The following is a 25,383-nucleotide window of genomic DNA, read 5'->3' on the forward strand; positions in this document are numbered from 1 at the left end:
GGTTAAACTCTCCTGGAATCTCCTTTATTTTGCAGTTTCCAGGTTAAACTCTCCTGGAATCTCCTTTATTTTACAGTTTCCAGGTTAAACTCTCCTGGAATCTCCTTTATTTTACAGTTTCCAGGTTAAACTCTCCTGGAATCTCCTTTATTTTGCAGAGTTTCCAGGTTAAACTCTCCTGGAATCTCCTTTATTTTGCAGTTTCCAGGTTAAACTCTCCTGGAATCTCCTTTATTTTGCCGTTTCCAGGTTAAACTCTCCTGGAATCAGTCATTCAAAGACCTTCCTCGCCACTTCTCATCATCATCACCGTTAACCTTCACGTTTCCACATTTCAGAGCAGCAAGTGAATGCAACACAACACAGAAAGCAGGAGGATGAGGAGCGGGGAGGGGGGGTGGGCGTGAATATGAGGTCACCATGGTAACCAGCAGCAGCAGCGACTGTTTCACGGTACCTGACAGATTTCCAGGCAGCTTTTACAGGAAGAGAAGAAGAAAGAGTCACTGAACACAGACACAACTTTAGCAGCTCAGCTGCCGGTTCCCTGTTTATCAAATGTGGGCGGAGCCTCAGGGGCGCCCCACTTTCAGGAGGAACGTCCTGAAAACGTCCTAAATGACTGTATTCACCTGTTCTGATATCATTCAGGTTCAGGTGGAACTAAACACAGGGTTTACACTCAGTGGAACCTGACCTGCTTTAAACGAATGAATAAAAGTCTAAACTGTGATGAGATCTGAGGCAGAAGCTGAATAATTATAATAATAATAGTTTGATAATAAACTATAGTTCACGTTAGAGTTGATGGTTCAGGGTTGGGACAGAAAGAGCTTCCTGTCTGCTGACGCCTGTTTGTTCAGCTCCACCTTAACTCAGTTTCACCTTTTATTTTGCACCATGTGTGTCTGAACTGGGTTTGATTGGATGAACCATGAACCGGGCTGTCTTTGTGCTCTGAGACGGTTTTAGAAACAAAACTGAACTGTTTCTGGCCTGTTGTTGCAGTTCCTGATGCTTCAGGCGTTGCTGATGATGTTAATAATGTGTTTTTCTTTCTTTGTCGTGAGCAGACAGACAGACAGGACGTTTCTGTTGTCATGGGGATGCAGTTTTGAGCCTTTATGGTTGGTTACCTGTAAAAAAGCAGCAGTGACTCTGAAAGCTTTAAACTGCAGCAGCTTGGTAGTGAACAGCTGCTTTCCCCGTGGGTTCATCTATCTGCTTTGTGAGACCAATGCAGATGTCAGATGTAAATTGAATATTTGAAACTGAGCTGCAGACAGCTGATCAGTTCAGGGTTCAGCCCGGCCAGCAGAGGGCGCTCTGAGGCCGTCCCACAGCCCAGCAGCAGACACCTGGATCAGTTAAACACACACGGCTCACCTTCTCCGTGCTCGTTGGTCTCGCTGACAAACACACAGTGAATCTCCTTTATGAAGTGGCCCGACAGCTTGATGTCCACGTCCTGCTGGCCGACCCTGAGACACACACAGAAAACGGCTTAATTCACACCCTCAGAGGACCCGCCTCGGTTTCTCAGGCGTTGTTCTGTAACTTCACCAGGAAGAAAGAAAGTGGGAGCCTTTCCCGCCATAAAACTGACAGAAGAGGCTTCTGATGTCCCTGCAGCACCATTTTATCTGTAAGAAGAGGTGAACCTGGGAACCTTTATCTGAGGAAACCAAGCTAACGCCGGAGCCCTGCTCCATCAGTGGAAGGTTTTTTATCCGAGTATCTTTGCTGTCGTGAAACTCATCCTGTAACAGTTCTGAGCACCGACTGAACTCTGATTGTAACGGTTTTAATCAGTGTTAAAGTAATAATAAAAGCATTTAATGACCGCAGCTTCTTCAAAGGAAAGATCTGAAGCAGAAGCACATGAGGCTGAAGGCCTGCGTGATGCCTTCAAGGTCAGTGGAACAGATTAACGCTCGTGAAGGCGGAGGTTAGCAGGTGGTAGCTGAAAGCTAGCTGGGTCTGACCACATCTTCTGAATCATCTCCGGACGTTTTCACACGTTTGAGCAGCTTCACATTCATCTTTCAGTCCTGTGATGTCACAGCTGATGTCACAGCTGATGTCACAGCTGATGTCACAGCTGATGTCACAGCTGATGTCACAGGATGCTTGTTCTCACTGTTTTCCCTTTTAATGTTTCAGAACATAAATTGAACCATAAAACGCTGCTGACCTGGTGAATCCCTCCTTGATGTAGTAAAGCAGACACTCTGACATCAGAGGGTCTTCGTTCAGGTTGACCAGGTGAGGCGTCTGCAGCACACACACAGTTAGAGGACATTACAACATCTGTTAGAGAAGAAAAGCATCTCAGAAGGTTGAAAGGTCTGAGAAACAAACTCACTCCTTTAGGAGAGAAGACGCCCAGCGTTCCTCCGTCCTCCTTTATGGACACGCCCATTTCTGCCAGCAGCTGCTCTCTGGGGAGGAGACAAAATGTTTTCATTTCCTCAAACTGTTCCTCTCCAGCACGCACAGAAACTGGAGACACTACATTACCCACAAGCCCCAGTCAAACGCGTCGTCACGGTTACCAAATTTACCAAAATAAGAGCCTGAGCGTTTAAGGTGAATTCATTCTGCGTCGGACCTGCATCAGGGTTTCAGATCGAAAGATTAAATGGAGACCCTCAGGGTTCTGTTCTGGGCCCAGTTCTGTTCCTGCTATAACATTCTTCCTCTGGGACAGATTAAAGGTGAACTCAGCAGCATTTAACACCATATAAGCAGATATCAGGTGATGTTTAACCTCCAGTTAAGTGCAGATAAGAGGGACTCCTTCAGGTTCTGTCCAGCCGACTCTGGCATGTTCAGGTGAAGCTGAAGCCCACATCAGCTGAGGAAGGAGGCCTGAACCGGAGATGATTCTCCATGCTTTTACATTACTGTAATGCATCATTTAGTTGTGGAAGAGTCCAGTTTTATCGTCTCTGTACTGGTTACCGGCTGATTTTTTCATTAAACTCTTTAATAAGTCTGCAGTAATAATCTTTAACTGGATTAAAAGTCAGGGAGTAATTCCTTTCAGGCAGTCGCAGGTCAGCTCTGAAAGGTTTTCATCTTTTAAAAATAAGCTTTTAGTTTCTATCTTCTACCATCTGTGGCTGTTATCTCCTGTTCTGCACAGAACTCATATGAATGAACCTTCCTATCGCCACGGACAGCAGAAGGAGATGAAGGTGCAGCCGTCACACCTGAGTCCAGGTGAAGCAGATAAAAGTCAGCGGCCGTACCTCTCCAGACGGATGGACTCAGTCTTCCTCAGTTTCTCCTCCCACGTCTCGTTCAGCTCAGCGATGATCTTCTCTGTTTCCTGAAACACAGGAAAGTCAGCTGCTGGGGCTGGAGGGAGGCCTAAAGGTCACTTTACAGGTGAGGAACACCTCCTACCATCAGCCTCTCTGCTGCTTCCTCTTTACTGATAGGCTCCTCCCCCTCCTCTGCGTCCTCGATCAGGGGATCAGGGTCGGCAGGTGCGTCTTCCACAGACTCAGGTTCAGCTTCTGCAGGTGAAACATCTGTTGGCCACATGTGTCAAAGCAGACTTTTACAAGCAAACATGAGACACTCTCACCTGCAGGTGCAGAGTCGTCTTTAGCAGCGATCCCATTGGTGGCGTGAGCCAGCTGCAGGGGGGCGGGGGGCACACCTGCAACGCCACCCGGGCCGTTGGTGTTGTTGTTGACTGTGAGATAAAGAGAGAGGGGGAGGAGTCAGGTTCACTTCTAACAGGCTGGAATCTCAGCAATGCATCCAACACACTCAGACACACAGTGAGCGATAAAGTGGGGGGAGGAGACCTTCTCATGGGACTGACTGGGTTCTGTTGGGTTCTGTTGGGTTCTGCTGGGTCAGGAAGTCTTTCAGAGACACTTTAAACACTTTAAGCTGCAGACACACCCGGCCGACCACACGGAGGAGACTCGGTCAACCACAGAAGAACTCTGCATCGGTTTCATCTGAAAACCCTGAGTTTCATTATGGTGCATTCAGGGACTGGCCTCTGAAAACGTCTTTAACATTCTTACATCTTTTTCTTCTTTGAGTAAAACAAACACAGTCTGTTGTGAATAATGATGTGTTTAAACCAGACACCATTACAGATGTTCAAACTTCTGATTATTCACACGTAACCAACAACACGAACAGCAGCGCCTCAATGCATGATGGGAAACGGACTCACGGCTAAATAAACCCTGAGTTTCATTATGGTGCATTCAGGGACTGGCCTCTGAAAACGTCTTTAACATTCTTACATCTTTTTCTTCTTTGAGTAAAACAAACATTATTCTGTTGTGAATAATGATGTGTTTCCTGCTGCTGAAATGAAGTTCCTGGTCCTGGTCAATAGTTCTCCAGCTTTCTGAGGCTCTTTCAGAGTGTTTCTTTGGACATCTTCAGTCCTTGTTCCTGAGCATTTTCAGAGGAATGTGTTTTTTCTTTGTTCAGCCACTGAACTCTGACCTTTGACCCCTTATACGTACAAACTATCACAGCGCAGTAGTCATAAAACATCAGAAGCAGCGTGGTGAGCATGAACTGCCTGTTTTCCAGTCACAAACAGAGGATTTGTGTATGTACCAGTATCAAGGCTCTGAGAAGCGTGTAAACCAGCGTTGTCCAGCAGCTCCTGCAGACCCTGAGAGAACAGCAGGTTTCTCAGTCGATCCACCTCGGCCTTCAGCTCTCGGATCAGTTTGGCGTTTGGATCTTCGTTGATCACGGCGTTGCAGCGGATCTGTTTGGCACGGTCAGCGTACCTGGAACAGAATCAGACCGAGTTAGCGCCGTCACAGCGGTTTATCGCTGCCTAACAGCACAGCCGCTGTCTGAAATCACAGATTACATTACACCAGATTGCACTTCACTGATGAAATTACACAAAGTTTATGGGATGATGGCGGCTGACCTCAGAGTGCTCAGTGTTTCTTCATAGTTGATGTCAGCAGGACTTAGAGCAGCGATCATGGCTGTCCGAGAGTTTCCTCCTGAGACAAAGACACAGGCCGCCATTACCAGCCATTACCGCCGTTATCGCCGTTACCAGCTCATTCTGTCATCAGTTTTTGTTCTACGCCGAGTTCTACAGTTCTGTTCTGCAGTTGTTCTACGCTGAGTTCTACAGTTGTTCTACAGTTCTGTTCTGTAGTTGTTCTACACTGAGTTCTACAGTTCTGCAGCTGTTCTACAGTTCTGTTCTGTAGTTGTTCTACGCTGAGTTCTACAGTTGTTCTACAGTTCTGCAGCTGTTCTACAGTTCTGTTCTGTAGTTGTTCTACACTGAGTTCTACAGTTCTGCAGCTGTTCTACAGTTCTGTTCTGTAGTTGTTCTACGCAGAGTTCTACAGTTCTGTAGTTGTTCTACACAGAGTCCTACAGTTCTGTTCCGTAGTTGTTCTACGCCGAGTTCTACAGTTCTGTTCTGTAGTTGTTCTACGCTGAGTTCTACAGTTGTTCTACAGTTCTGCAGCTGTTCTACAGTTCTGTTCTGTAGTTGTTCTACGCTGAGTTCTACAGTTGTTCTACAGTTCTGCAGCTGTTCTACAGTTCTGTTCTGTAGTTGTTCTACGCTGAGTTCTACAGTTCTGTAGTTGTTCTACACAGAGTCCTACAGTTCTGTTCCGTAGTTGTTCTACGCCGAGTTCTACAGTTCTGTTCTGTAGTTGTTCTACGCTGAGTTCTACAGTTGTTCTACAGTTCTGCAGCTGTTCTACAGTTCTGTTCTGTAGTTGTTCTACGCTGAGTTCTACAGTTGTTCTACAGTTCTGCAGCTGTTCTACAGTTCTGTTCTGTAGTTGTTCTACGCTGAGTTCTACAGTTGTTCTACAGTTCTGCAGCTGTTCTACAGTTCTGTTCTGTAGTTGTTCTACGCAGAGTTCTACAGTTCTGTTCCGTAGTTGTTCTACGCCGAGTTCTACAGTTCTGTTCTGTAGTTGTTCTACGCTGAGTTCTACAGTTCTGTTCTGTAGTTGTTCTACGCTGAGTTCTACAGTTGTTCTACAGTTCTGCAGCTGTTCTACAGTTCTGTTCTGTAGTTGTTCTACGCTGAGTTCTACAGTTGTTCTACAGTTCTGCAGCTGTTCTACAGTTCTGTTCTGTAGTTGTTCTACGCTGAGTTCTACAGTTGTTCTACAGTTCTGCAGCTGTTCTACAGTTCTGTTCTGTAGTTGTTCCACGCTGAGTTCTACAGTTCTGTAGTTGTTCTACGCTGAGTTCTACAGTTCTGTTCCGTAGTTGTTCTACACTGAGTTCTACAGTTCTGTTCCGTAGTTGTTCTACACTGAGTTCTACAGTTCTGTTCCGTAGTTGTTCTACACTGAGTTCTACAGTTCTGTTCCGTAGTTGTTCTACACTGAGTTCTACAGTTCTGTTCTGTAGTTGTTCTACGCTGAGCTCTACAGTTCTGCAGCTGTTCTACAGTTCTGTTCTGTAGTTGTTCCACGCTGAGTTCTACAGTTCTGCAGCTGTTCTACAGTTCTGTTCTGTAGTTGTTCCACGCTGAGTTCTACAGTTCTGCAGCTGTTCTACAGTTCTGTTCTGTAGTTGTTCCACGCTGAGTTCTACAGTTCTGCAGTTGTTCTACGCTGAGTTCTACAGTTCTGTAGTTGTTCTACACTGAGTTCTACAGTTCTGTTCCGTAGTTGTTCTACACTGAGTTCTACAGTTCTGTTCTGTAGTTGTTCTACACTGAGTTCTACAGTTCTGTAGTTGTTCCACGCTGAGTTCTACAGTTCTGTAGTTGTTCCACGCTGAGTTCTACAGTTCTGTAGTTGTTCCACGCTGAGTTCTACAGTTCTGTAGTTGTTCTACCCTGAGCTCTACAGTTCTGTTCTGTAGTTGTTCCACGCTGAGTTCTACAGTTCTGTTCTGTAGTTGTTCTACGCTGAGTTCTACAGTTCTGTAGTTGTTCTACGCTGAGTTCTACAGTTCTGTTCTGTAGTTGTTCTACGCTGAGTTCTACAGTTCTGTTCTGCAGCTGTTCTACGCTGAGTTCTACAGTTCTGTTCTGCAGCTGTTCTACGCTGAGTTCTACAGTTCTACAGTTCTGTAGTTGTTCTACGCTGAGTTCTACAGTTCTGTTCTGCAGTTGTTCTACACTGAGTTCTACAGTTCTGTAGTTGTTCTACACTGAGTTCTACAGTTCTGTAGTTGTTCCACACTGAGTTCTACAGTTCTGTTCTGTAGTTGTTCTACGCTGAGTTCTACAGTTCTGTTCTGCAGCTGTTCTACGCTGAGTTCTACAGTTCTGTTCTGCAGTTGTTCCACGCTGAGTTCTACAGTTCTGTTCTGTAGTTGTTCTACGCTGAGTTCTACAGTTCTGTAGTTGTTCTACACTGAGTTCTACAGTTCTGCAGTTGTTCTACGCTGAGTTCTACAGTTCTGTTCTGCAGCTGTTCTACGCTGAGTTCCACAGTTCTGTTCTGTAGTTGTTCTACACTGAGTTCTACAGTTCTGTTCTGTAGTTGTTCTATGCTGAGTTCTACAGTTCTGTAGTTGTTCCACACTGAGTTCTACAGTTCTGTTCTGTAGTTGTTCTACCAGTTTAGAGTCTGGTCTGGTCTTATCCTCACCCAGGTTTTCCTTCAGTAGCCAGGTGAGAACGGAGTCTCTGTAGGGAATAAAGTCACTTTTCCTCTTCTTGCTGCTCTGCTGCAGATGAGAGATGAGAAGCGGTCAGTTTCTGAAGCAGAACCATCTGCTGCTGCTCAGCTGTAACTATTTCATTAGAGAAAATGAGGGCGGAGCTACCATTTCTGCTAGAGCTGATATCACTTTTCCTAACGTGGTCAGAGATTTGTTTATGTTCGCTCCCTCCTGCAGGAACAGAACAAAACGAGTCAGAGATGAGCAGCTTCCACACATGAACTCACGGTGCTGAAGTGACGCGGCGGCGCCACTCGTGTGACCTCTGACCTTGAGTCGAGTTCCCTTCGCCCCTGAAGAGTCTGCGCGCTCACTGCCAGCGAGGTCCACCAGGCTGATCTTACTGACCTGAACACAGACAGACGGCAGGCGAACTCAGCCGGAGCACAGCGGCAGTCCTCACACGGACAGAACACAAACACGCACCTTCTCCGTGTCCAGGCTGGTCATCTGGTCTCGCCGTTTCTGGGTGAACACGATGGTGAAGACGGCATGCGACCTGGACGACGTCTCGTTCATGTTGGTGGCCGCAACCGTTCTGCAAGAGATGGCGGGTCGGTCAGTTTCTGCCCGCTGGGCGGCCGCCGGGCCCGGGTATCGAACCGGGTATCGAACCGGATCCAAACCATTCGGTTTCATATTGATTCAGATATTTCAGTTTCAGTAATTCTGTCTTTGCTGTTCTCACTAAAGTAAGTAAATAAAACCCATTTTATTCTGTGTTCAGTGATTTTATGCTTTGCTGTTGTTTCCTACATTTCCCAGAATGCATCTGAACAGCTTTTGATTTGCTCTCTGGGTCTGAAGGCAACATGATAACACATGTAAGCTCCTCAGTTTGAATTATTTCAGTATTTTCAGTTCTTCTTCTTCATTTTTCACATGTCGGATGTTTTTATCTTGTTTTTATCTATTTCCAACTCATTTTTTACTTCTTTAGATCAACCTGCTTTCGCTGAGACTTCCATAAATCAGCTGTGAGAGCTTCCAGCTTCCTACACTTTGCTTCTTTTCCCTGTTCATGAATATTTCAGCTGCTTTGAGCTCCGGCTGCTCAGCCAACTTTATTCGTCTCTTAGTGGTAAACATACAGCTCCATGTCCATCCGGGCTTATAACCCTGCCTTTTACGCTTGTATCCTGTTTTAATACGACTTTAACGTGTTCTAAACATGTATTTAAGCTCCTGTCATGCAGCCACAGAAAGGCGACTGACCGGGCTTTGTTGCCAGCATCCATCAGGTCCTGGATGTCGGAGAATCCGGTCACAGCCAGCTTGGACAGATCCTCCACGTAGGGCCCCAGGATGGGATGCTCCCGGACCCGCAGAGTCCCCTGGGACTTTGGGTTCAGCAGGTCCCGAACCCGCTCGCAGTAGATCTCCATGTAGGACACCTGGATGGAGGAGAGGATCTCAGCATCCGCTCAGGAGTGAAGGAGTAGAGCTGGAAGTGTGCCTACCTCCACAGAGTAGGTGAGGTCTGGGTCTGTGTTCTCTCCCGTCCTCTGGAACAGCTCCTCACACAGCTGAGAGCACAAACACATGTTTTATTCATGCTTCTGCACCGGGTCCATCCCGTCTTCGGTGCCTACCTGCGGGATGATGCCCTCCTGTCCGGGCTCCTGTTTGCCCATCATGGTGTAGCTCTTCCCTCCGCCCGTCTGGCCGTACGCAAAGATACACACATTGTAGCCTGAAAGCAAAAAAATCAGCTTTTGCTCGACAGCTTTCATTTCTGAGCCTCCGGGGAGTTTGAGCTGAGATTTCAGGGCGTCTTACCTTCGAAGGCGTGCAGCAGCATCTCCTCTCCGATGTCCTTATAGACCTGCCTCTGGGAAGCAAAGCCGGGGTCCTCGTTCTGCGGATCAGACACACGGCTGTTAGCTGTTAGCCGGCCCTGAAGGTTTTCTGTGTGTGTGTGAAAGTGTGAGTGAGCACCGTTGTGTGTGACCAGTAAGAGTAGTCGAATGTGAAGTTCTTGGCTCCATCTTTGGGCTGTTTGGGGTTGGAGATGCCTGGAAAGCAAAGAAGAGGGTTAAAGAAGGACTTCAGGTGGCAGCAGAATGTCGTCTGAAGCCCAAAACCACAGAGATGCCGCACCAGCTGCTACTCTGAAGGTGAAATCTGCACGTGAGCGCTCCGCCGTGCGCAGAACAGACGACGAGCCCGGGTGCGTGTGTCTGTGCACGTGAGCGCACGTTCAGACGAGTGCTAAAAACAGCAAAGGCTATTAATAAAGCGTGTGCGCGTCAGTTTATTAGCGCGGGGTCAAGAGGTCACATGACGGCCAGAGGCCTCCTGAGGTCTGCTTTAATGTGTGAGAACCTCTAACCCAGAGAGAGTGAGGAGCAGGCTGTTAGCCAGCTAAGCTAGTGGGCAATGTTAGCCTGCAGCTAACAGCTGTCGCCCGTTTCAAGCCAGTAAACTGCAGCTAATTCAGCTGGTTGCTCGTTCCTAGGTGTTCCCAGGTGTACCCAGAGGTTCCCAGGTGTTCCCAGAGGTTCCCAGGTGTACCCAGAGGTTCCCAGGTGTTCCCAGAGGTTCCCAGGTGTACCCAGAGGTTCCCAGGTGTACCCAGAGGTTCCCAGGTGTTCCCAGCGGTTCCCAGGTGTATCCAGAGGTTCCCAGGTGTTCCCAGGGGTTCCCAGGTGTACCCAGAGGTTCCCAGGTGTTCCCAGGGGTTCCCAGGTGTACCCAGAGGTTCCCAGGTGTACCCAGAGGTTCCCAGGTGTTCCCAGAGGTTCCCAGGTGTTCCCAGGTGTACCCAGAGGTTCCCAGGTGTTCCCAGGTGTACCTACGCTACAGGTGATGAGAAATATTAAACCCACACTAATTAATGCACTAAGAACAAGTGATGTTTTTGTCTTTTTGCTCACGTTGTTCACGTCGGCCTGAGCAGTGTTCTGGGTTGTTCTGGGTATTGTTCTGGGTTGTTCTGCGATGTTCTGCGTATTGTTCTGGGTATTGTTCTGCGTATTGTTCTGCGTATTGTTCTGGGTATTGTTCTGCGTTGTTCTGCGTATTGTTCTGCGTATTGTTCTGCGTATTGTTCTGCGTATTGTTCTGCGTTGTTCTGCGTATTGTTCTGCGTTGTTCTGCGTATTGTTCTGTATTGTTCTGGGTATTGTTCTGGGTTGTTCTGCGTATTGTTCTGCGTATTGTTCTGTATTGTTCTGGGTATTGTTCTGGGTTGTTCTGCGTATTGTTCTGCGTTGTTCTGGGTATTGTTCTGTGTTGTTCTGCGTATTGTTCTGCGTATTGTTCTGGGTATTGTTCTGCGTTGTTCTGCGTATTGTTCTGCGTTGTTCTGCGTATTGTTCTGCGTTGTTCTGCGTATTGTTCTGTATTGTTCTGGGTATTGTTCTGGGTTGTTCTGCGTATTGTTCTGCGTTGTTCTGGGTATTGTTCTGTGTTGTTCTGCGTATTGTTCTGCGTATTGTTCTGGGTATTGTTCTGCGTTGTTCTGCGTATTGTTCTGCGTTGTTCTGCGTATTGTTCTGCGTTGTTCTGGGTATTGTTCTGTGTTGTTCTGCGTATTGTTCTGCGTATTGTTCTGGGTATTGTTCTGCGTTGTTCTGCGTATTGTTCTGCGTTGTTCTGCGTATTGTTCTGCGTTGTTCTGCGTATTGTTCTGTATTGTTCTGGGTATTGTTCTGCGTTGTTCTGGGTATTGTTCTGTGTTGTTCTGCGTATTGTTCTGTATTGTTCTGGGTATTGTTCTGGGTTGTTCTGCGTATTGTTCTGCGTTGTTCTGGGTATTGTTCTGTGTTGTTCTGCGTATTGTTCTGTATTGTTCTGGGTATTGTTCTGCGTTGTTCTGCGTATTGTTCTGCGTTGTTCTGGGTATTGTTCTGCGTTGTTCTGCGTATTGTTCTGCGTTGTTCTGCGTATTGTTCTGTATTGTTCTGGGTATTGTTCTGGGTTGTTCTGCGTATTGTTCTGGGTATTGTTCTGCGTATTGTTCTGCGTTGTTCTGGGTATTGTTCTGCGTATTGTTCTGTATTGTTCTGGGTTGTTCTGGGTTGTTCTGCGTATTGTTCTGCGTTGTTCTGCGTTGTTCTGGGTATTGTTCTGCGTTGTTCTGCGTATGCACAGCACGGGTTCCGCTGCGCCGTCATTTACACGCATTTTAAGTTCTTTTTAAAAATAAACGCGGTAAAAACGTTAATAATACCAAGTTATCGGTGGAGTTTCTCCTCCTAAAACAGCAGCTTCCATCAAAGGGCTGGTTTCTGGGCTCAGGTGAGAACCTGGTTCTGAAGTGATCAGTGTGTGTGTGTGTGCACGTGTGTGTGTGCACGTGTGTGTGCACGTGTGTGTGCGTGTTCTTTGGTCTCACAGGTGGTGTTTCCCTGCATCTGGATCACACACTTGGCGTTGCGGCCCAACTCTCTGGTGTTGAACGGACGGACTCGCACCGCCACCTTCACCGATGCACCCGCCATCTTTCAGCTCCGCCCACTCCCCCTGAGGACAGCCAATCAGAGGGCAGGGTCAGACAGACAGAACACACACTTTAAAGATAAATCAGCCTGAAACTTTTCTTATTTTCTCTTCTGATTCAAACTAAAATGAGTTCATCTTTCTCTTCTTCTCTTTTTTCTTGCTGACTCGTCTTTTTTTCATTTTATGAGACAGCGTTCCCGCTCTTTTTTCCTCTTTTTCCAATCCCAGCTTTCCTTTTTCAGGTCTTTCCTCCTCCCACATACTTTTCCTTCCCCTCAACATTCCTCTTTCCTCCTCCTTTTACACTTTTCATTCCTTTCTTCTTCTCCTCCCTCTTTCTGTCTCTTCTTCTTGCTGCTTTAGCATTTCCTCCCTCTTTCATTCTTTTCTCCTAACCCTTTCCTCCTCTCCTTTAAGATCAGAGCCCCATTTTTCCTCACTTTTTCTCAATCATTTCTCATCTTCTCTCCTCCTCTGTTGGTCTTTCTTCAGCCTTCCTCTCCTCTTCCTCACTGTTTGCTGCTCATTCCTCTTTTCATTCCCCTTCCCTGAACTCCTCCCTTCTCCTCTTCTTTCCATTTTCCCCTCTCTTTGCATTCCTGTCCTGTTATGTGTTATGCATCACCATGGAAACCACACTCCTTTCCACCTCTGTTTCTGCCTCATCGTCTCTTCTTTCTATCTCTTCTCTTTGTCTTTTTTCTTTTGTTTATCTTTGATGAAACACCCCCACCTCAGGCCTCTGAACTCACAAAGTTAAACACAACCGTCTGGGAAAAAGTCCTGTCAGATACGGTTACCGTGCGTGTGCACGTGCGCGTGTGCACGTGTGTTTTTACTACTAAACTGTCGGCAGCCTTTCACTCATCTATGAGAACATGCAGAGTTATTGATCAGCTCAGAGTGCATCAGCAGGTGTGCACGTGTGTGTGCACGTGTGTGTGCACGTGTGTGTGCGCTCTGTAATTTGGGCCTCAGCGCTCTCTAATAAAGACATTCCACACCGACTCACGGTGAACATCAGAGAACATTTTGTCCTGAGCATCAAATCTTTCATCTGTTCTTATTTTTCTTCCTTTTCTCATTCTAAAGTTGATTTTTACAACTCGTGCGTGTTTTCGTCCTCTTTGTCAACCTGAAATGAGTCCTTTAGTGTGAAATGTGTAAGTTTGATTGATCTGATGTGAATACAGTGTCTCCTGAGATCCTCCAGAGACAAGACGTCTCACTCTGTTGATAAAAACTCAGATTGTGCTGTGGAGCATCTTCCCTGATCAATGACCTTCGGTTGACAGAATCAGCTGCTGATGACAGTGATCAGCTGCTCTATTGATGCCATTTACTGTAGAAGATACCGACTAAAACCGTCCTGAACTTTAAATCTCTGCACGCTCTGCTTTAAATCTTCTCGACCGGGCAGGTCAGCCAAAGGAAACCACAGAAGAAGAAAGTGAACGCTCTTATTACATTCGTTTAAAATGAGCTGACAGCAACCATTTCAGCGTGAAACTGAAACAAATATCTGTCAATAATATTTTAATGGTGTTTTTCTCTTTATTTGGGCTTTAAATGAGTTCAGCTGCAGCAGAAAAGGAGGAAAACATCAAAAGTTCTGATAAAGATGAAAGAAAAACACGATCACCTTCTGCTTAGATAACGGTTGTCATGTGACAAAACAAACTGATCAAGCCTCGACTTTAGGATGTCAGGCTGCTGCCACCGTGTCGTTAATCACTCACACACACAGAAATGATCCTTTTCAGTCTGATTGGAGGACAGAAACACTCCCAAACAGAGCAGCCAACACTGATGAAACCAGATCTCCGTCAGGTTCAGCAGATACATGCAGGCTGTTGGTTCAGGAGCTGTAACCAGAGCTGCTGTCGGTGTGTTTTCCAAGCAGGCCTCAGATGGGTGAACAGAGGTCAGATTTCTGTGTGAAACAGTGAAGGAGATTTCCTGATACCACCTCATTCAGGTCATGTGAGACTGAGAGAGTCGGTTGGTTTCCCTCTGAATGAGTCCACCAACGACAGAGCGACACACCCAGGACTCACATGCAAACACACACAAATCAGATGGTGAGCACACACACCAAAACCCCGTCTGTAGATGCAGAGGAGGTCAGCTCAGCCTGAGAGGAGGCAGCGCTGCTTTTATTAAGAACCCAATTCATCACAGAACCAGCGTCCCGCAGCCCGGGCAGAACTCCCCTTTGCAGTCATCTCAGGGCACTTTGCACCAAAGTCTCTCTTTAACATCTCTGTGACAGCACCGGGACGTTTGGACCCCTCCCAGACCGACTGAACTCAGCTGAACCGAGCCGCTCTGTTGGTTCTGAGGATAACCCGTGTGACATGAGATAAATGGTTGTTAGCATCATGAAAACGGACCGACTTTATAAAAAGTTTAGCACGGTCCCAGGTTTCCGTGCTTTGCTGGTCGTCACGGCAGCACAAGACGCCAGAAATCGAACCAACAACACGGCACACCTCACATGGAGACTCTGAGTGCACATGTTTAGATAACATCTCACCTCTGTTAAATCACCTCTGTGCCAGTGTTAAATCACTGCTGTGCCAGTGTTAAATCACCTCTGTGCCAGTGTTAAATCACTGCTGTGCCAGTGTTAAATCACTGCTGTTCCACTGTTAAATCACTGCTGTGCCAGTGTTAAATCACTGCTGTGCCACTGTTAAATCACCTCTGTGCCAGTGTTAAATCACCTCTGTGCCACTGTTAAATCACTGCTGTGCCAGTGTTAAATCACTGCTGTGCCAGTGTTAAATCACCTCTGTGCCAGTGTTAAATCACCGCTGTGCCAGTGTTAAATCACCTCTGTGCCAGTGTTAAATCACAGCTGTGCCAGTGTTAAATCACTGCTGTTCCACTGTTAAATCACAGCTGTGCCAGTGTTAAATCACAGCTGTGCCACTGTTAAATCACTGCTGTGCCACTGTTAAATCACTGCTGTGCCAGTGTTAAATCACCTCTGTGCCAGTGTTAAATCACCGCTGTGCCAGTGTTAAATCACCTCTGTGCCACTGTTAAATCACTGCTGTGCCAGTGTTAAATCACCTCTGTGCCAGTGTTAAATCACCTCTGTGCCACTGTTAAATCACCTCTGTGCCAGTGTTAAATCACTGCTGTGCCAGTGTTAAATCACCTCTGTGCCAGTGTTAAATCACCTCTGTGCCAGTGTTAAATCACCTCTGTGCCAGTGTTAAATCACTGCTGTGCCAGTGTTAAATCACTGCTGTGCCAGTGTTAAATCACCTCTGTGCCAGTGTTAAATCACCGCTGTGCCAGTGTTAAATCACCTCTGTGCCACTGTTAAATCACTGCTGTGCCAGTGTTAAATCACCTCTGTGCCAGTGTTAAATCACCTCTGTGCCACTGTTAAATCACCTCTGTGCCAGTGTTAAATCACTGCTGTGCCAGTGTTAAATCACTGCTGTTCCACTGTTAAATCACTGCTGTGCCAGTGTTAAATCACTGCTGTGCCACTGTTAAATCACTGCTGTGCCAGTGTTAAATCACTGCTGTGCCAGTGTTAAATCACCTCTGTGCCAGTGTTAAATCACCGCTGTGCCAGTGTTAAATCACCTCTGTGCCAGTGTTAAATCACAGCTGTGCCAGTGTTAAATCACTGCTGTTCCACTGTTAAATCACAGCTGTGCCAGTGTTAAATCACAGCTGTGCCACTGTTAAATCACTGCTGTGCCACTGTTAAATCACTGCTGTGCCAGTGTTAAATCACCTCTGTGCCAGTGTTAAATCACCGCTGTGCCAGTGTTAAATCACCTCTGTGCCACTGTTAAATCACTGCTGTGCCAGTGTTAAATCACCTCTGTGCCAGTGTTAAATCACTGCTGTGCCAGTGTTAAATCACCTCTGTGCCAGTGTTAAATCACTGCTGTGCCAGTGTTAAATCACCTCTGTGCCAGTGTTAAATCACCTCTGTGCCAGTGTTAAATCACCTCTGTGCCAGTGTTAAATCACTGCTGTGCCAGTGTTAAATCACTGCTGTGCCAGTGTTAAATCACCTCTGTGCCAGTGTTAAATCACTGCTGTGCCACTGTTAAATCACTGCTGTGCCAGTGTTAAATCACCTCTGTGCCAGTGTTAAATCACCTCTGTGCCAGTGTTAAATCACCGCTGTGCCAGTGTTAAATCACCTCTGTGCCACTGTTAAATCACTGCTGTGCCAGTGTTAAATCACCTCTGTGCCAGTGTTAAATCACTGCTGTGCCAGTGTTAAATCACCTCTGTGCCAGTGTTAAATCACCTCTGTGCCAGTGTTAAATCACCTCTGTGCCAGTGTTAAATCACCTCTGTGCCAGTGTTAAATCACTGCTGTGCCAGTGTTAAATCACTGCTGTGCCAGTGTTAAATCACCTCTGTGCCAGTGTTAAATCACTGCTGTGCCACTGTTAAATCACTGCTGTGCCAGTGTTAAATCACCTCTGTGCCAGTGTTAAATCACCTCTGTGCCAGTGTTAAATCACTGCTGTGCCAGTGTTAAATCACCTCTGTGCCAGTGTTAAATCACTGCTGTGCCACTGTTAAATCACTGCTGTGCCAGTGTTAAATCACTGCTGTGCCAGTGTTAAATCACCTCTGTGCCAGTGTTAAATCACTGCTGTGCCACTGTTAAATCACTGCTGTGCCAGTGTTAAATCACTGCTGTGCCACTGTTAAATCACTGCTGTGCCAGTGTTAAATCACTGCTGTGCCACTGTTAAATCACCTCTGTGCCACTGTTAAATCACCTCTGTGCCAGTGTTAAATCACCTCTGTGCCAGTGTTAAATCACTGCTGTGCCAGTGTTAAATCACCTCTGTGCCAGTGTTAAATCACTGCTGTGCCACTGTTAAATCACCTCTGTGCCACTGTTAAATCACCTCTGTGCCAGTGTTAAATCACTGCTGTGCCACTGTTAAATCACCTCTGTGCCACTGTTAAATCACCTCTGTGCCAGTGTTAAATCACCTCTGTGCCAGTGTTAAATCACTGCTGTGCCAGTGTTAAATCACTGCTGTGCCAGTGTTAAATCACCTCTGTGCCACTGTTAAATCACCTCTGTGCCAGTGTTAAATCACCTCTGTGCCAGTGTTAAATCACTGCTGTGCCAGTGTTAAATCACCTCTGTGCCAGTGTTAAATCACCTCTGTGCCAGTGTTAAATCACCTCTGTGCCAGTGTTAAATCACTGCTGTGCCAGTGTTAAATCACCTCTGTGCCACTGTTAAATCACCTCTGTGCCAGTGTTAAATCACCTCTGTGCCAGTGTTAAATCACTGCTGTGCCAGTGTTAAATCACTGCTGTGCCAGTGTTAAATCACCTCTGTGCCAGTGTTAAATCACTGCTGTGCCAGTGTTAAATCACTGCTGTGCCACTGTTAAATCACCTCTGTGCCACTGTTAAATCACCTCTGTGCCAGTGTTAAATCACCTCTGTGCCAGTGTTAAATCACTGCTGTGCCAGTGTTAAATCACCTCTGTGCCAGTGTTAAATCACCTCTGTGCCAGTGTTAAATCACCTCTGTGCCAGTGTTAAATCACTGCTGTGCCAGTGTTAAATCACCTCTGTGCCAGTGTTAAATCACCTCTGTGCCAGTGTTAAATCACTGCTGTGCCAGTGTTAAATCACTGCTGTGCCAGTGTTAAATCACCTCTGTGCCAGTGTTAAATCACTGCTGTGCCAGTGTTAAATCACCGCTGTGCCAGTGTTAAATCACTGCTGTGCCAGTGTTAAATCACCTCTGTGCCAGTGTTAAATCACTGCTGTGCCACTGTTAAATCACTGCTGTGCCAGTGTTAAATCACCTCTGTGCCAGTGTTAAATCACCTCTGTGCCAGTGTTAAATCACTGCTGTGCCAGTGTTAAATCACCTCTGTGCCAGTGTTAAATCACTGCTGTGCCACTGTTAAATCACTGCTGTGCCAGTGTTAAATCACCTCTGTGCCAGTGTTAAATCACCTCTGTGCCAGTGTTAAATCACTGCTGTGCCAGTGTTAAATCACAGCTGTGCCACTGTTAAATCACCTCTGTGCCAGTGTTAAATCACTGCTGTGCCAGTGTTAAATCACCTCTGTGCCAGTGTTAAATCACCTCTGTGCCAGTGTTAAATCACCTCTGTGCCAGTGTTAAATCACCTCTGTGCCACTGTTAAATCACTGCTGTGCCAGTGTTAAATCACCTCTGTGCCAGTGTTAAATCACTGCTGTGCCAGTGTTAAATCACTGCTGTGCCAGTGTTAAATCACTGCTGTGCCAGTGTTAAATCACCTCTGTGCCAGTGTTAAATCACTGCTGTGCCAGTGTTAAATCACCTCTGTGCCAGTGTTAAATCACCTCTGTGCCACTGTTAAATCACAGCTGTGCCACTGTTAAATCACCTCTGTGCCACTGTTAAATCACTGCTGTGCCAGTGTTAAATCACCTCTGTGCCAGTGTTAAATCACTGCTGTGCCAGTGTTAAATCACCTCTGTGCCACTGTTAAATCACCTCTGTGCCACTGTTAAATCACAGCTGTGCCAGTGTTAAATCACTGCTGTGCCAGTGTTAAATCACTGCTGTGCCAGTGTTAAATCACTGCTGTGCCAGTGTTAAATCACTGCTGTGCCAGTGTTAAATCACTGCTGTGCCAGTGTTAAATCACCTCTGTGCCAGTGTTAAATCACCTCTGTGCCAGTGTTAAATCACCTCTGTGCCAGTGTTAAATCACTGCTGTGCCAGTGTTAAATCACCTCTGTGCCAGTGTTAAATCACTGCTGTGCCACTGTTAAATCACCTCTGTGCCACTGTTAAATCACCTCTGTGCCAGTGTTAAATCACCTCTGTGCCAGTGTTAAATCACTGCTGTGCCAGTGTTAAATCACCTCTGTGCCAGTGTTAAATCACCTCTGTGCCAGTGTTAAATCACTGCTGTGCCAGTGTTAAATCACTGCTGTGCCAGTGTTAAATCACCTCTGTGCCAGTGTTAAATCACTGCTGTGCCAGTGTTAAATCACCGCTGTGCCAGTGTTAAATCACTGCTGTGCCAGTGTTAAATCACCTCTGTGCCAGTGTTAAATCACTGCTGTGCCACTGTTAAATCACTGCTGTGCCAGTGTTAAATCACCTCTGTGCCAGTGTTAAATCACCTCTGTGCCAGTGTTAAATCACCTCTGTGCCAGTGTTAAATCACTGCTGTGCCAGTGTTAAATCACCTCTGTGCCAGTGTTAAATCACTGCTGTGCCAGTGTTAAATCACCTCTGTGCCAGTGTTAAATCACTGCTGTGCCACTGTTAAATCACCTCTGTGCCAGTGTTAAATCACTGCTGTGCCAGTGTTAAATCACCTCTGTGCCAGTGTTAAATCACCTCTGTGCCAGTGTTAAATCACCTCTGTGCCAGTGTTAAATCACCTCTGTGCCAGTGTTAAATCACTGCTGTGCCAGTGTTAAATCACTGCTGTGCCAGTGTTAAATCACCTCTGTGCCAGTGTTAAATCACTGCTGTGCCAGTGTTAAATCACCTCTGTGCCAGTGTTAAATCACCTCTGTGCCACTGTTAAATCACAGCTGTGCCACTGTTAAATCACCTCTGTGCCACTGTTAAATCACTGCTGTGCCAGTGTTAAATCACCTCTGTGCCAGTGTTAAATCACCTCTGTGCCAGTGTTAAATCACTGCTGTGCCACTGTTAAATCACTGCTGTGCCAGTGTTAAATCACCTCTGTGCCAGTGTTAAATCACTGCTGTGCCAGTGTTAAATCACTGCTGTGCCAGTGTTAAATCACTGCTGTGCCAGTGTTAAATCACCTCTGTGCCAGTGTTAAATCACTGCTGTGCCAGTGTTAAATCACCTCTGTGCCAGTGTTAAATCACCTCTGTGCCACTGTTAAATCACAGCTGTGCCACTGTTAAATCACCTCTGTGCCACTGTTAAATCACTGCTGTGCCAGTGTTAAATCACCTCTGTGCCAGTGTTAAATCACTGCTGTGCCAGTGTTAAATCACCTCTGTGCCACTGTTAAATCACCTCTGTGCCACTGTTAAATCACAGCTGTGCCAGTGTTAAATCACCTCTGTGCCAGTGTTAAATCACTGCTGTGCCAGTGTTAAATCACCTCTGTGCCACTGTTAAATCACCTCTGTGCCACTGTTAAATCACTGCTGTGCCAGTGTTAAATCACTGCTGTGCCAGTGTTAAATCACTGCTGTGCCAGTGTTAAATCACTGCTGTGCCAGTGTTAAATCACCTCTGTGCCACTGTTAAATCACTGCTGTGCCACTGTTAAATCACTGCTGTGCCAGTGTTAAATCACCTCTGTGCCAGTGTTAAATCACTGCTGTGCCAGTGTTAAATCACCGCTGTGCCAGTGTTAAATCACCTCTGTGCCAGTGTTAAATCACAGCTGTGCCAGTGTTAAATCACTGCTGTGCCACTGTTAAATCACTGCTGTGCCACTGTTAAATCACTGCTGTGCCACTGTTAAATCACTGCTGTGCCACTGTTAAATCACTGCTGTGCCACTGTTAAATCACCGCTGTGCCAGTGTTAAATCACCGCTGTGCCAGTGTTAAATCACCTCTGTGCCAGTGTTAAATCACTGCTGTGCCAGTGTTAAATCACCTCTGTGCCAGTGTTAAATCACCTCTGTGCCACTGTTAAATCACCTCTGTGCCAGTGTTAAATCACTGCTGTGCCAGTGTTAAATCACCTCTGTGCCACTGTTAAATCACCTCTGTGCCACTGTTAAATCACTGCTGTGCCAGTGTTAAATCACTGCTGTGCCAGTGTTAAATCACTGCTGTGCCAGTGTTAAATCACTGCTGTGCCAGTGTTAAATCACCTCTGTGCCACTGTTAAATCACTGCTGTGCCACTGTTAAATCACTGCTGTGCCAGTGTTAAATCACCTCTGTGCCAGTGTTAAATCACTGCTGTGCCAGTGTTAAATCACCGCTGTGCCAGTGTTAAATCACCTCTGTGCCAGTGTTAAATCACAGCTGTGCCAGTGTTAAATCACTGCTGTGCCACTGTTAAATCACTGCTGTGCCACTGTTAAATCACTGCTGTGCCACTGTTAAATCACTGCTGTGCCACTGTTAAATCACTGCTGTGCCACTGTTAAATCACCGCTGTGCCAGTGTTAAATCACCGCTGTGCCAGTGTTAAATCACCTCTGTGCCAGTGTTAAATCACTGCTGTGCCAGTGTTAAATCACCTCTGTGCCAGTGTTAAATCACCTCTGTGCCACTGTTAAATCACCTCTGTGCCAGTGTTAAATCACCTCTATGCCAGTGTTAAATCACTGCTGTGCCAGTGTTAAATCACCTCTGTGCCAGTGTTAAATCACTGCTGTGCCAGTGTTAAATCACCGCTGTGCCAGTGTTAAATCACCTCTGTGCCAGTGTTAAATCACAGCTGTGCCAGTGTTAAATCACTGCTGTGCCACTGTTAAATCACTGCTGTGCCACTGTTAAATCACTGCTGTGCCAGTGTTAAATCACCTCTGTGCCAGTGTTAAATCACTGCTGTGCCACTGTTAAATCACTGCTGTGCCAGTGTTAAATCACCTCTGTGCCAGTGTTAAATCACTGCTGTGCCAGTGTTAAATCACTGCTGTGCCAGTGTTAAATCACTGCTGTGCCAGTGTTAAATCACCTCTGTGCCAGTGTTAAATCACTGCTGTGCCAGTGTTAAATCACCTCTGTGCCAGTGTTAAATCACCTCTGTGCCACTGTTAAATCACAGCTGTGCCACTGTTAAATCACCTCTGTGCCACTGTTAAATCACTGCTGTGCCAGTGTTAAATCACCTCTGTGCCAGTGTTAAATCACCTCTGTGCCAGTGTTAAATCACTGCTGTGCCACTGTTAAATCACTGCTGTGCCAGTGTTAAATCACCTCTGTGCCAGTGTTAAATCACTGCTGTGCCAGTGTTAAATCACTGCTGTGCCAGTGTTAAATCACTGCTGTGCCAGTGTTAAATCACCTCTGTGCCAGTGTTAAATCACTGCTGTGCCAGTGTTAAATCACCTCTGTGCCAGTGTTAAATCACCTCTGTGCCACTGTTAAATCACAGCTGTGCCACTGTTAAATCACCTCTGTGCCACTGTTAAATCACTGCTGTGCCAGTGTTAAATCACCTCTGTGCCACTGTTAAATCACCTCTGTGCCACTGTTAAATCACAGCTGTGCCAGTGTTAAATCACTGCTGTGCCAGTGTTAAATCACCTCTGTGCCACTGTTAAATCACCTCTGTGCCACTGTTAAATCACAGCTGTGCCAGTGTTAAATCACTGCTGTGCCAGTGTTAAATCACTGCTGTGCCAGTGTTAAATCACCTCTGTGCCACTGTTAAATCACTGCTGTGCCACTGTTAAATCACTGCTGTGCCAGTGTTAAATCACCTCTGTGCCAGTGTTAAATCACTGCTGTGCCAGTGTTAAATCACCGCTGTGCCAGTGTTAAATCACCTCTGTGCCAGTGTTAAATCACAGCTGTGCCAGTGTTAAATCACTGCTGTGCCACTGTTAAATCACTGCTGTGCCACTGTTAAATCACTGCTGTGCCACTGTTAAATCACTGCTGTGCCACTGTTAAATCACCGCTGTGCCAGTGTTAAATCACCGCTGTGCCAGTGTTAAATCACCTCTGTGCCACTGTTAAATCACTGCTGTGCCAGTGTTAAATCACCTCTGTGCCAGTGTTAAATCACCTCTGTGCCACTGTTAAATCACCTCTGTGCCAGTGTTAAATCACCTCTGTGCCAGTGTTAAATCACCTCTGTGCCAGTGTTAAATCACCTCTGTGCCAGTGTTAAATCACTGCTGTGCCAGTGTTAAATCACCTCTGTGCCAGTGTTAAATCACCTCTGTGCCAGTGTTAAATCACCTCTATGCCAGTGTTAAATCACTGCTGTGCCAGTGTTAAATCACCTCTGTGCCACTGTTAAATCACCTCTATGCCAGTGTTAAATCACTGCTGTGCCACTGTTAAATCACCTCTGTGCCAGTGTTAAATCACCTCTGTGCCAGTGTTAAATCACCTCTGTGCCACTGTTAAATCACCTCTATGCCAGTGTTAAATCACTGCTGTGCCAGTGTTAAATCACCTCTGTGCCACTGTTAAATCACCTCTGTGCCAGTGTTAAATCACCTCTGTGCCAGTGTTAAATCACCTCTGTGCCAGTGTTAAATCACAGTGTTATAACATGTTTTTCAGTTCCTGGCACTGAGGATCCTCCTCAGATGTGTCTGAAGCTGCGATTCTTCACGCCACGTCAGTCACTGTGAGTTTCTAGCGTTGGTGTCTGCGTTAAACTTTGTCTTTTATGGACCCAAAAACTGTGTCAAATCCATAGTTTTTAAACGCTGGGAGAGGGATTCTCTGATCCCGCCTCTCTGGCGTGTCTCATGGTGATAAACACAAAGAAGAGTTCCTGAGAATCCGTTTCCCTTTAGTGAACACCTGACAGTCAGAGTCTTCATGTCTGCTGAGGTGGGAGCTGAAATATTCCAGAGAGACTGAAGGTGATAATTACTGAAGCTCTGATCTCACAGAGCTGCATTCCTGCTGTGAACTTGATCCATTGTGCTTCTGATTTAGTTTCCAGTTATGTGGTAAATCCCAGTGACATCTGCAGACCGAAACAAACAGACTCTTTCCTTCAGTCTCATCTAATTAAACATGTGATGCGATGAAGTTGTTCAACCCTAAAAACAACAACTAAAACGTTGTCATGGCTCCAACGTGAACACACACGCCTCATCTGTGTGGAACTAAACACGTTAAAGTTTAACCAGATAACGACTCATTACACAGACAGGAAGGTTAAAACACCGAGAGCAGCTTTCAGGTCCATTCTGGTTCTGGTTCTACTTCAGATCCAGGTTCAACAAGCTGTGAACACGTCCCTGTTAACCTGCAGGTAACATCAGCTGATCCTGCGCTTTACTGGAGCAGCTAATTCCAGTTAACTGGTCAACCTCTGCTGGTTAAAGAAAGCTGTGACAAAGACTGTCTGTGAGAGAAGATGCATCACTCTGTGACGTTTCAGTGTGACCACCACAGAGTTCTGTTTCTAAGCAGGAGAAAAGGAAAGAATCATTTTCCTCTAATTTATTTATCATTTCTAACATTGTGTAAATAATTACACTTTTATTACCTGTTAAATTTGCAGGTAAGCAGAAAAAAGGCTCCTAACTCAAGGGATCTCACAAAGACACATCATTTGTTCCCATTTCTTTAGCTGCATCTATGAAAAACAGCAAAGAAAACACAGTTTGACAGACAGAAAATAGGATTTCTGCAGCAACAAGGTGATTCCCAAAGAGCTATTAGCTGAAAACTTGGCATATCTCAGCATGGTGTGCAGTGTGTCCTTAAAACATTTGAGGAAACTGGACAAGTGGAGGACAAAAGAAGAAGTGTCAGGCCTAAAAAACTATCTCCAGCAGATGAACAGGATCTGAAAGTGATGTCCTTAAGAAAGAGGAAAAAATCCAGCTGTGACCTGACAGGACCTGAGAGATGCATCTGGACCTTCAGCTGATCCATCTACTGTTGGCCCAAGCCTCATCAGAAATGGGCTCCATGGAAGGGTGGCTGTCAAGAAGCCGTTCTTAAGGAAGGGAAACAGGGAGAAAAGGCTGAGCTGTGCCAAATGACACAAGAAGTGGACTGAAAATCAGTGGCAGCAGGTCTTATGGAGGGATGAATCCTCCCCAGAGCCCGGACCTCAACATTATTGAAGCAGTGTGGGATCATCTGACAGAGAACGGAACAAAAGGCAGCCCACATCCAAAGAAGAGCTTTGGGATGTCCTTCAAGAAGCCCGGAGAACTATTCCTGAAGACTCCTTAAAGAAATGACAGAAAGCTCGTCTCAGAGGGTTCAGGCTGTGTTGGAGAATAAAGGAGCTCAGACCAGAGATTCACTTTAAAGCTGCTGAGAACTGATAAAAACTCTGGTTCTGCCTCAGATTCTGGGTTTATGTTCATGTCTGATCATATTTTCCTTCTGGCTGATGTGATGTGCAGCAGCTCCTGGTTTCTGCTGCCTCTGAACTCAGGCTGTAGAAATAATTCACTGTCGGTGTTTTCTGCTCATGCAGCACAAACACAACAGCCCCAGAGTGTGTGTTTGCTCTGTCAACACAGCTCAGTGGCAGCAGGAACACACACAGACAAGATGGTGGACACAGATACTGGATTGTACTCTAATCTTATTGTGTGTGTGTTTAGGTGAGCGAGCAGCCTTCATACCACAGACCCGAG

The 25,383-nt window shown here is 46.2% G+C and overlaps 1 protein-coding gene across 1 annotated transcript in view; it reads right to left on the reverse strand.

Annotated features, from left to right (window-relative positions):
• The window catches only part of LOC140281943 (kinesin-like protein KIF1C), a 48,407-nt gene that overhangs the window by 8,235 nt on the left and 14,789 nt on the right, over window positions 1-25,383 (reverse strand). Inside the window, exons 2-19 of the mRNA XM_072376463.1 lie at window positions 12,005-12,132; window positions 9,604-9,680; window positions 9,445-9,523; window positions 9,258-9,358; window positions 9,126-9,191; window positions 8,881-9,059; window positions 8,092-8,203; window positions 7,936-8,013; window positions 7,771-7,836; window positions 7,593-7,671; window positions 4,931-5,009; window positions 4,603-4,781; window positions 3,596-3,706; window positions 3,412-3,524; window positions 3,255-3,334; window positions 2,366-2,441; window positions 2,195-2,274; window positions 1,387-1,481 (exon numbers count right to left, since the gene is read on the reverse strand). Coding sequence (XP_072232564.1) covers window positions 1,387-1,481; window positions 2,195-2,274; window positions 2,366-2,441; window positions 3,255-3,334; window positions 3,412-3,524; window positions 3,596-3,706; window positions 4,603-4,781; window positions 4,931-5,009; window positions 7,593-7,671; window positions 7,771-7,836; window positions 7,936-8,013; window positions 8,092-8,203; window positions 8,881-9,059; window positions 9,126-9,191; window positions 9,258-9,358; window positions 9,445-9,523; window positions 9,604-9,680; window positions 12,005-12,110 — 1,756 coding nt within the window. The 5' untranslated portion in view covers window positions 12,111-12,132. The remainder of the gene's footprint in view (window positions 1-1,386; window positions 1,482-2,194; window positions 2,275-2,365; window positions 2,442-3,254; window positions 3,335-3,411; window positions 3,525-3,595; window positions 3,707-4,602; window positions 4,782-4,930; window positions 5,010-7,592; window positions 7,672-7,770; window positions 7,837-7,935; window positions 8,014-8,091; window positions 8,204-8,880; window positions 9,060-9,125; window positions 9,192-9,257; window positions 9,359-9,444; window positions 9,524-9,603; window positions 9,681-12,004; window positions 12,133-25,383) is intronic.

The sequence above is a fragment of the Leuresthes tenuis genome, unplaced genomic scaffold (genome assembly GCF_036924035.1).
Source record: "Leuresthes tenuis unplaced genomic scaffold, fLeuTen1.0.hap1 SCAF_22, whole genome shotgun sequence".
NCBI classification, from domain to species: Eukaryota; Metazoa; Chordata; class Actinopteri; order Atheriniformes; family Atherinopsidae; genus Leuresthes; species Leuresthes tenuis.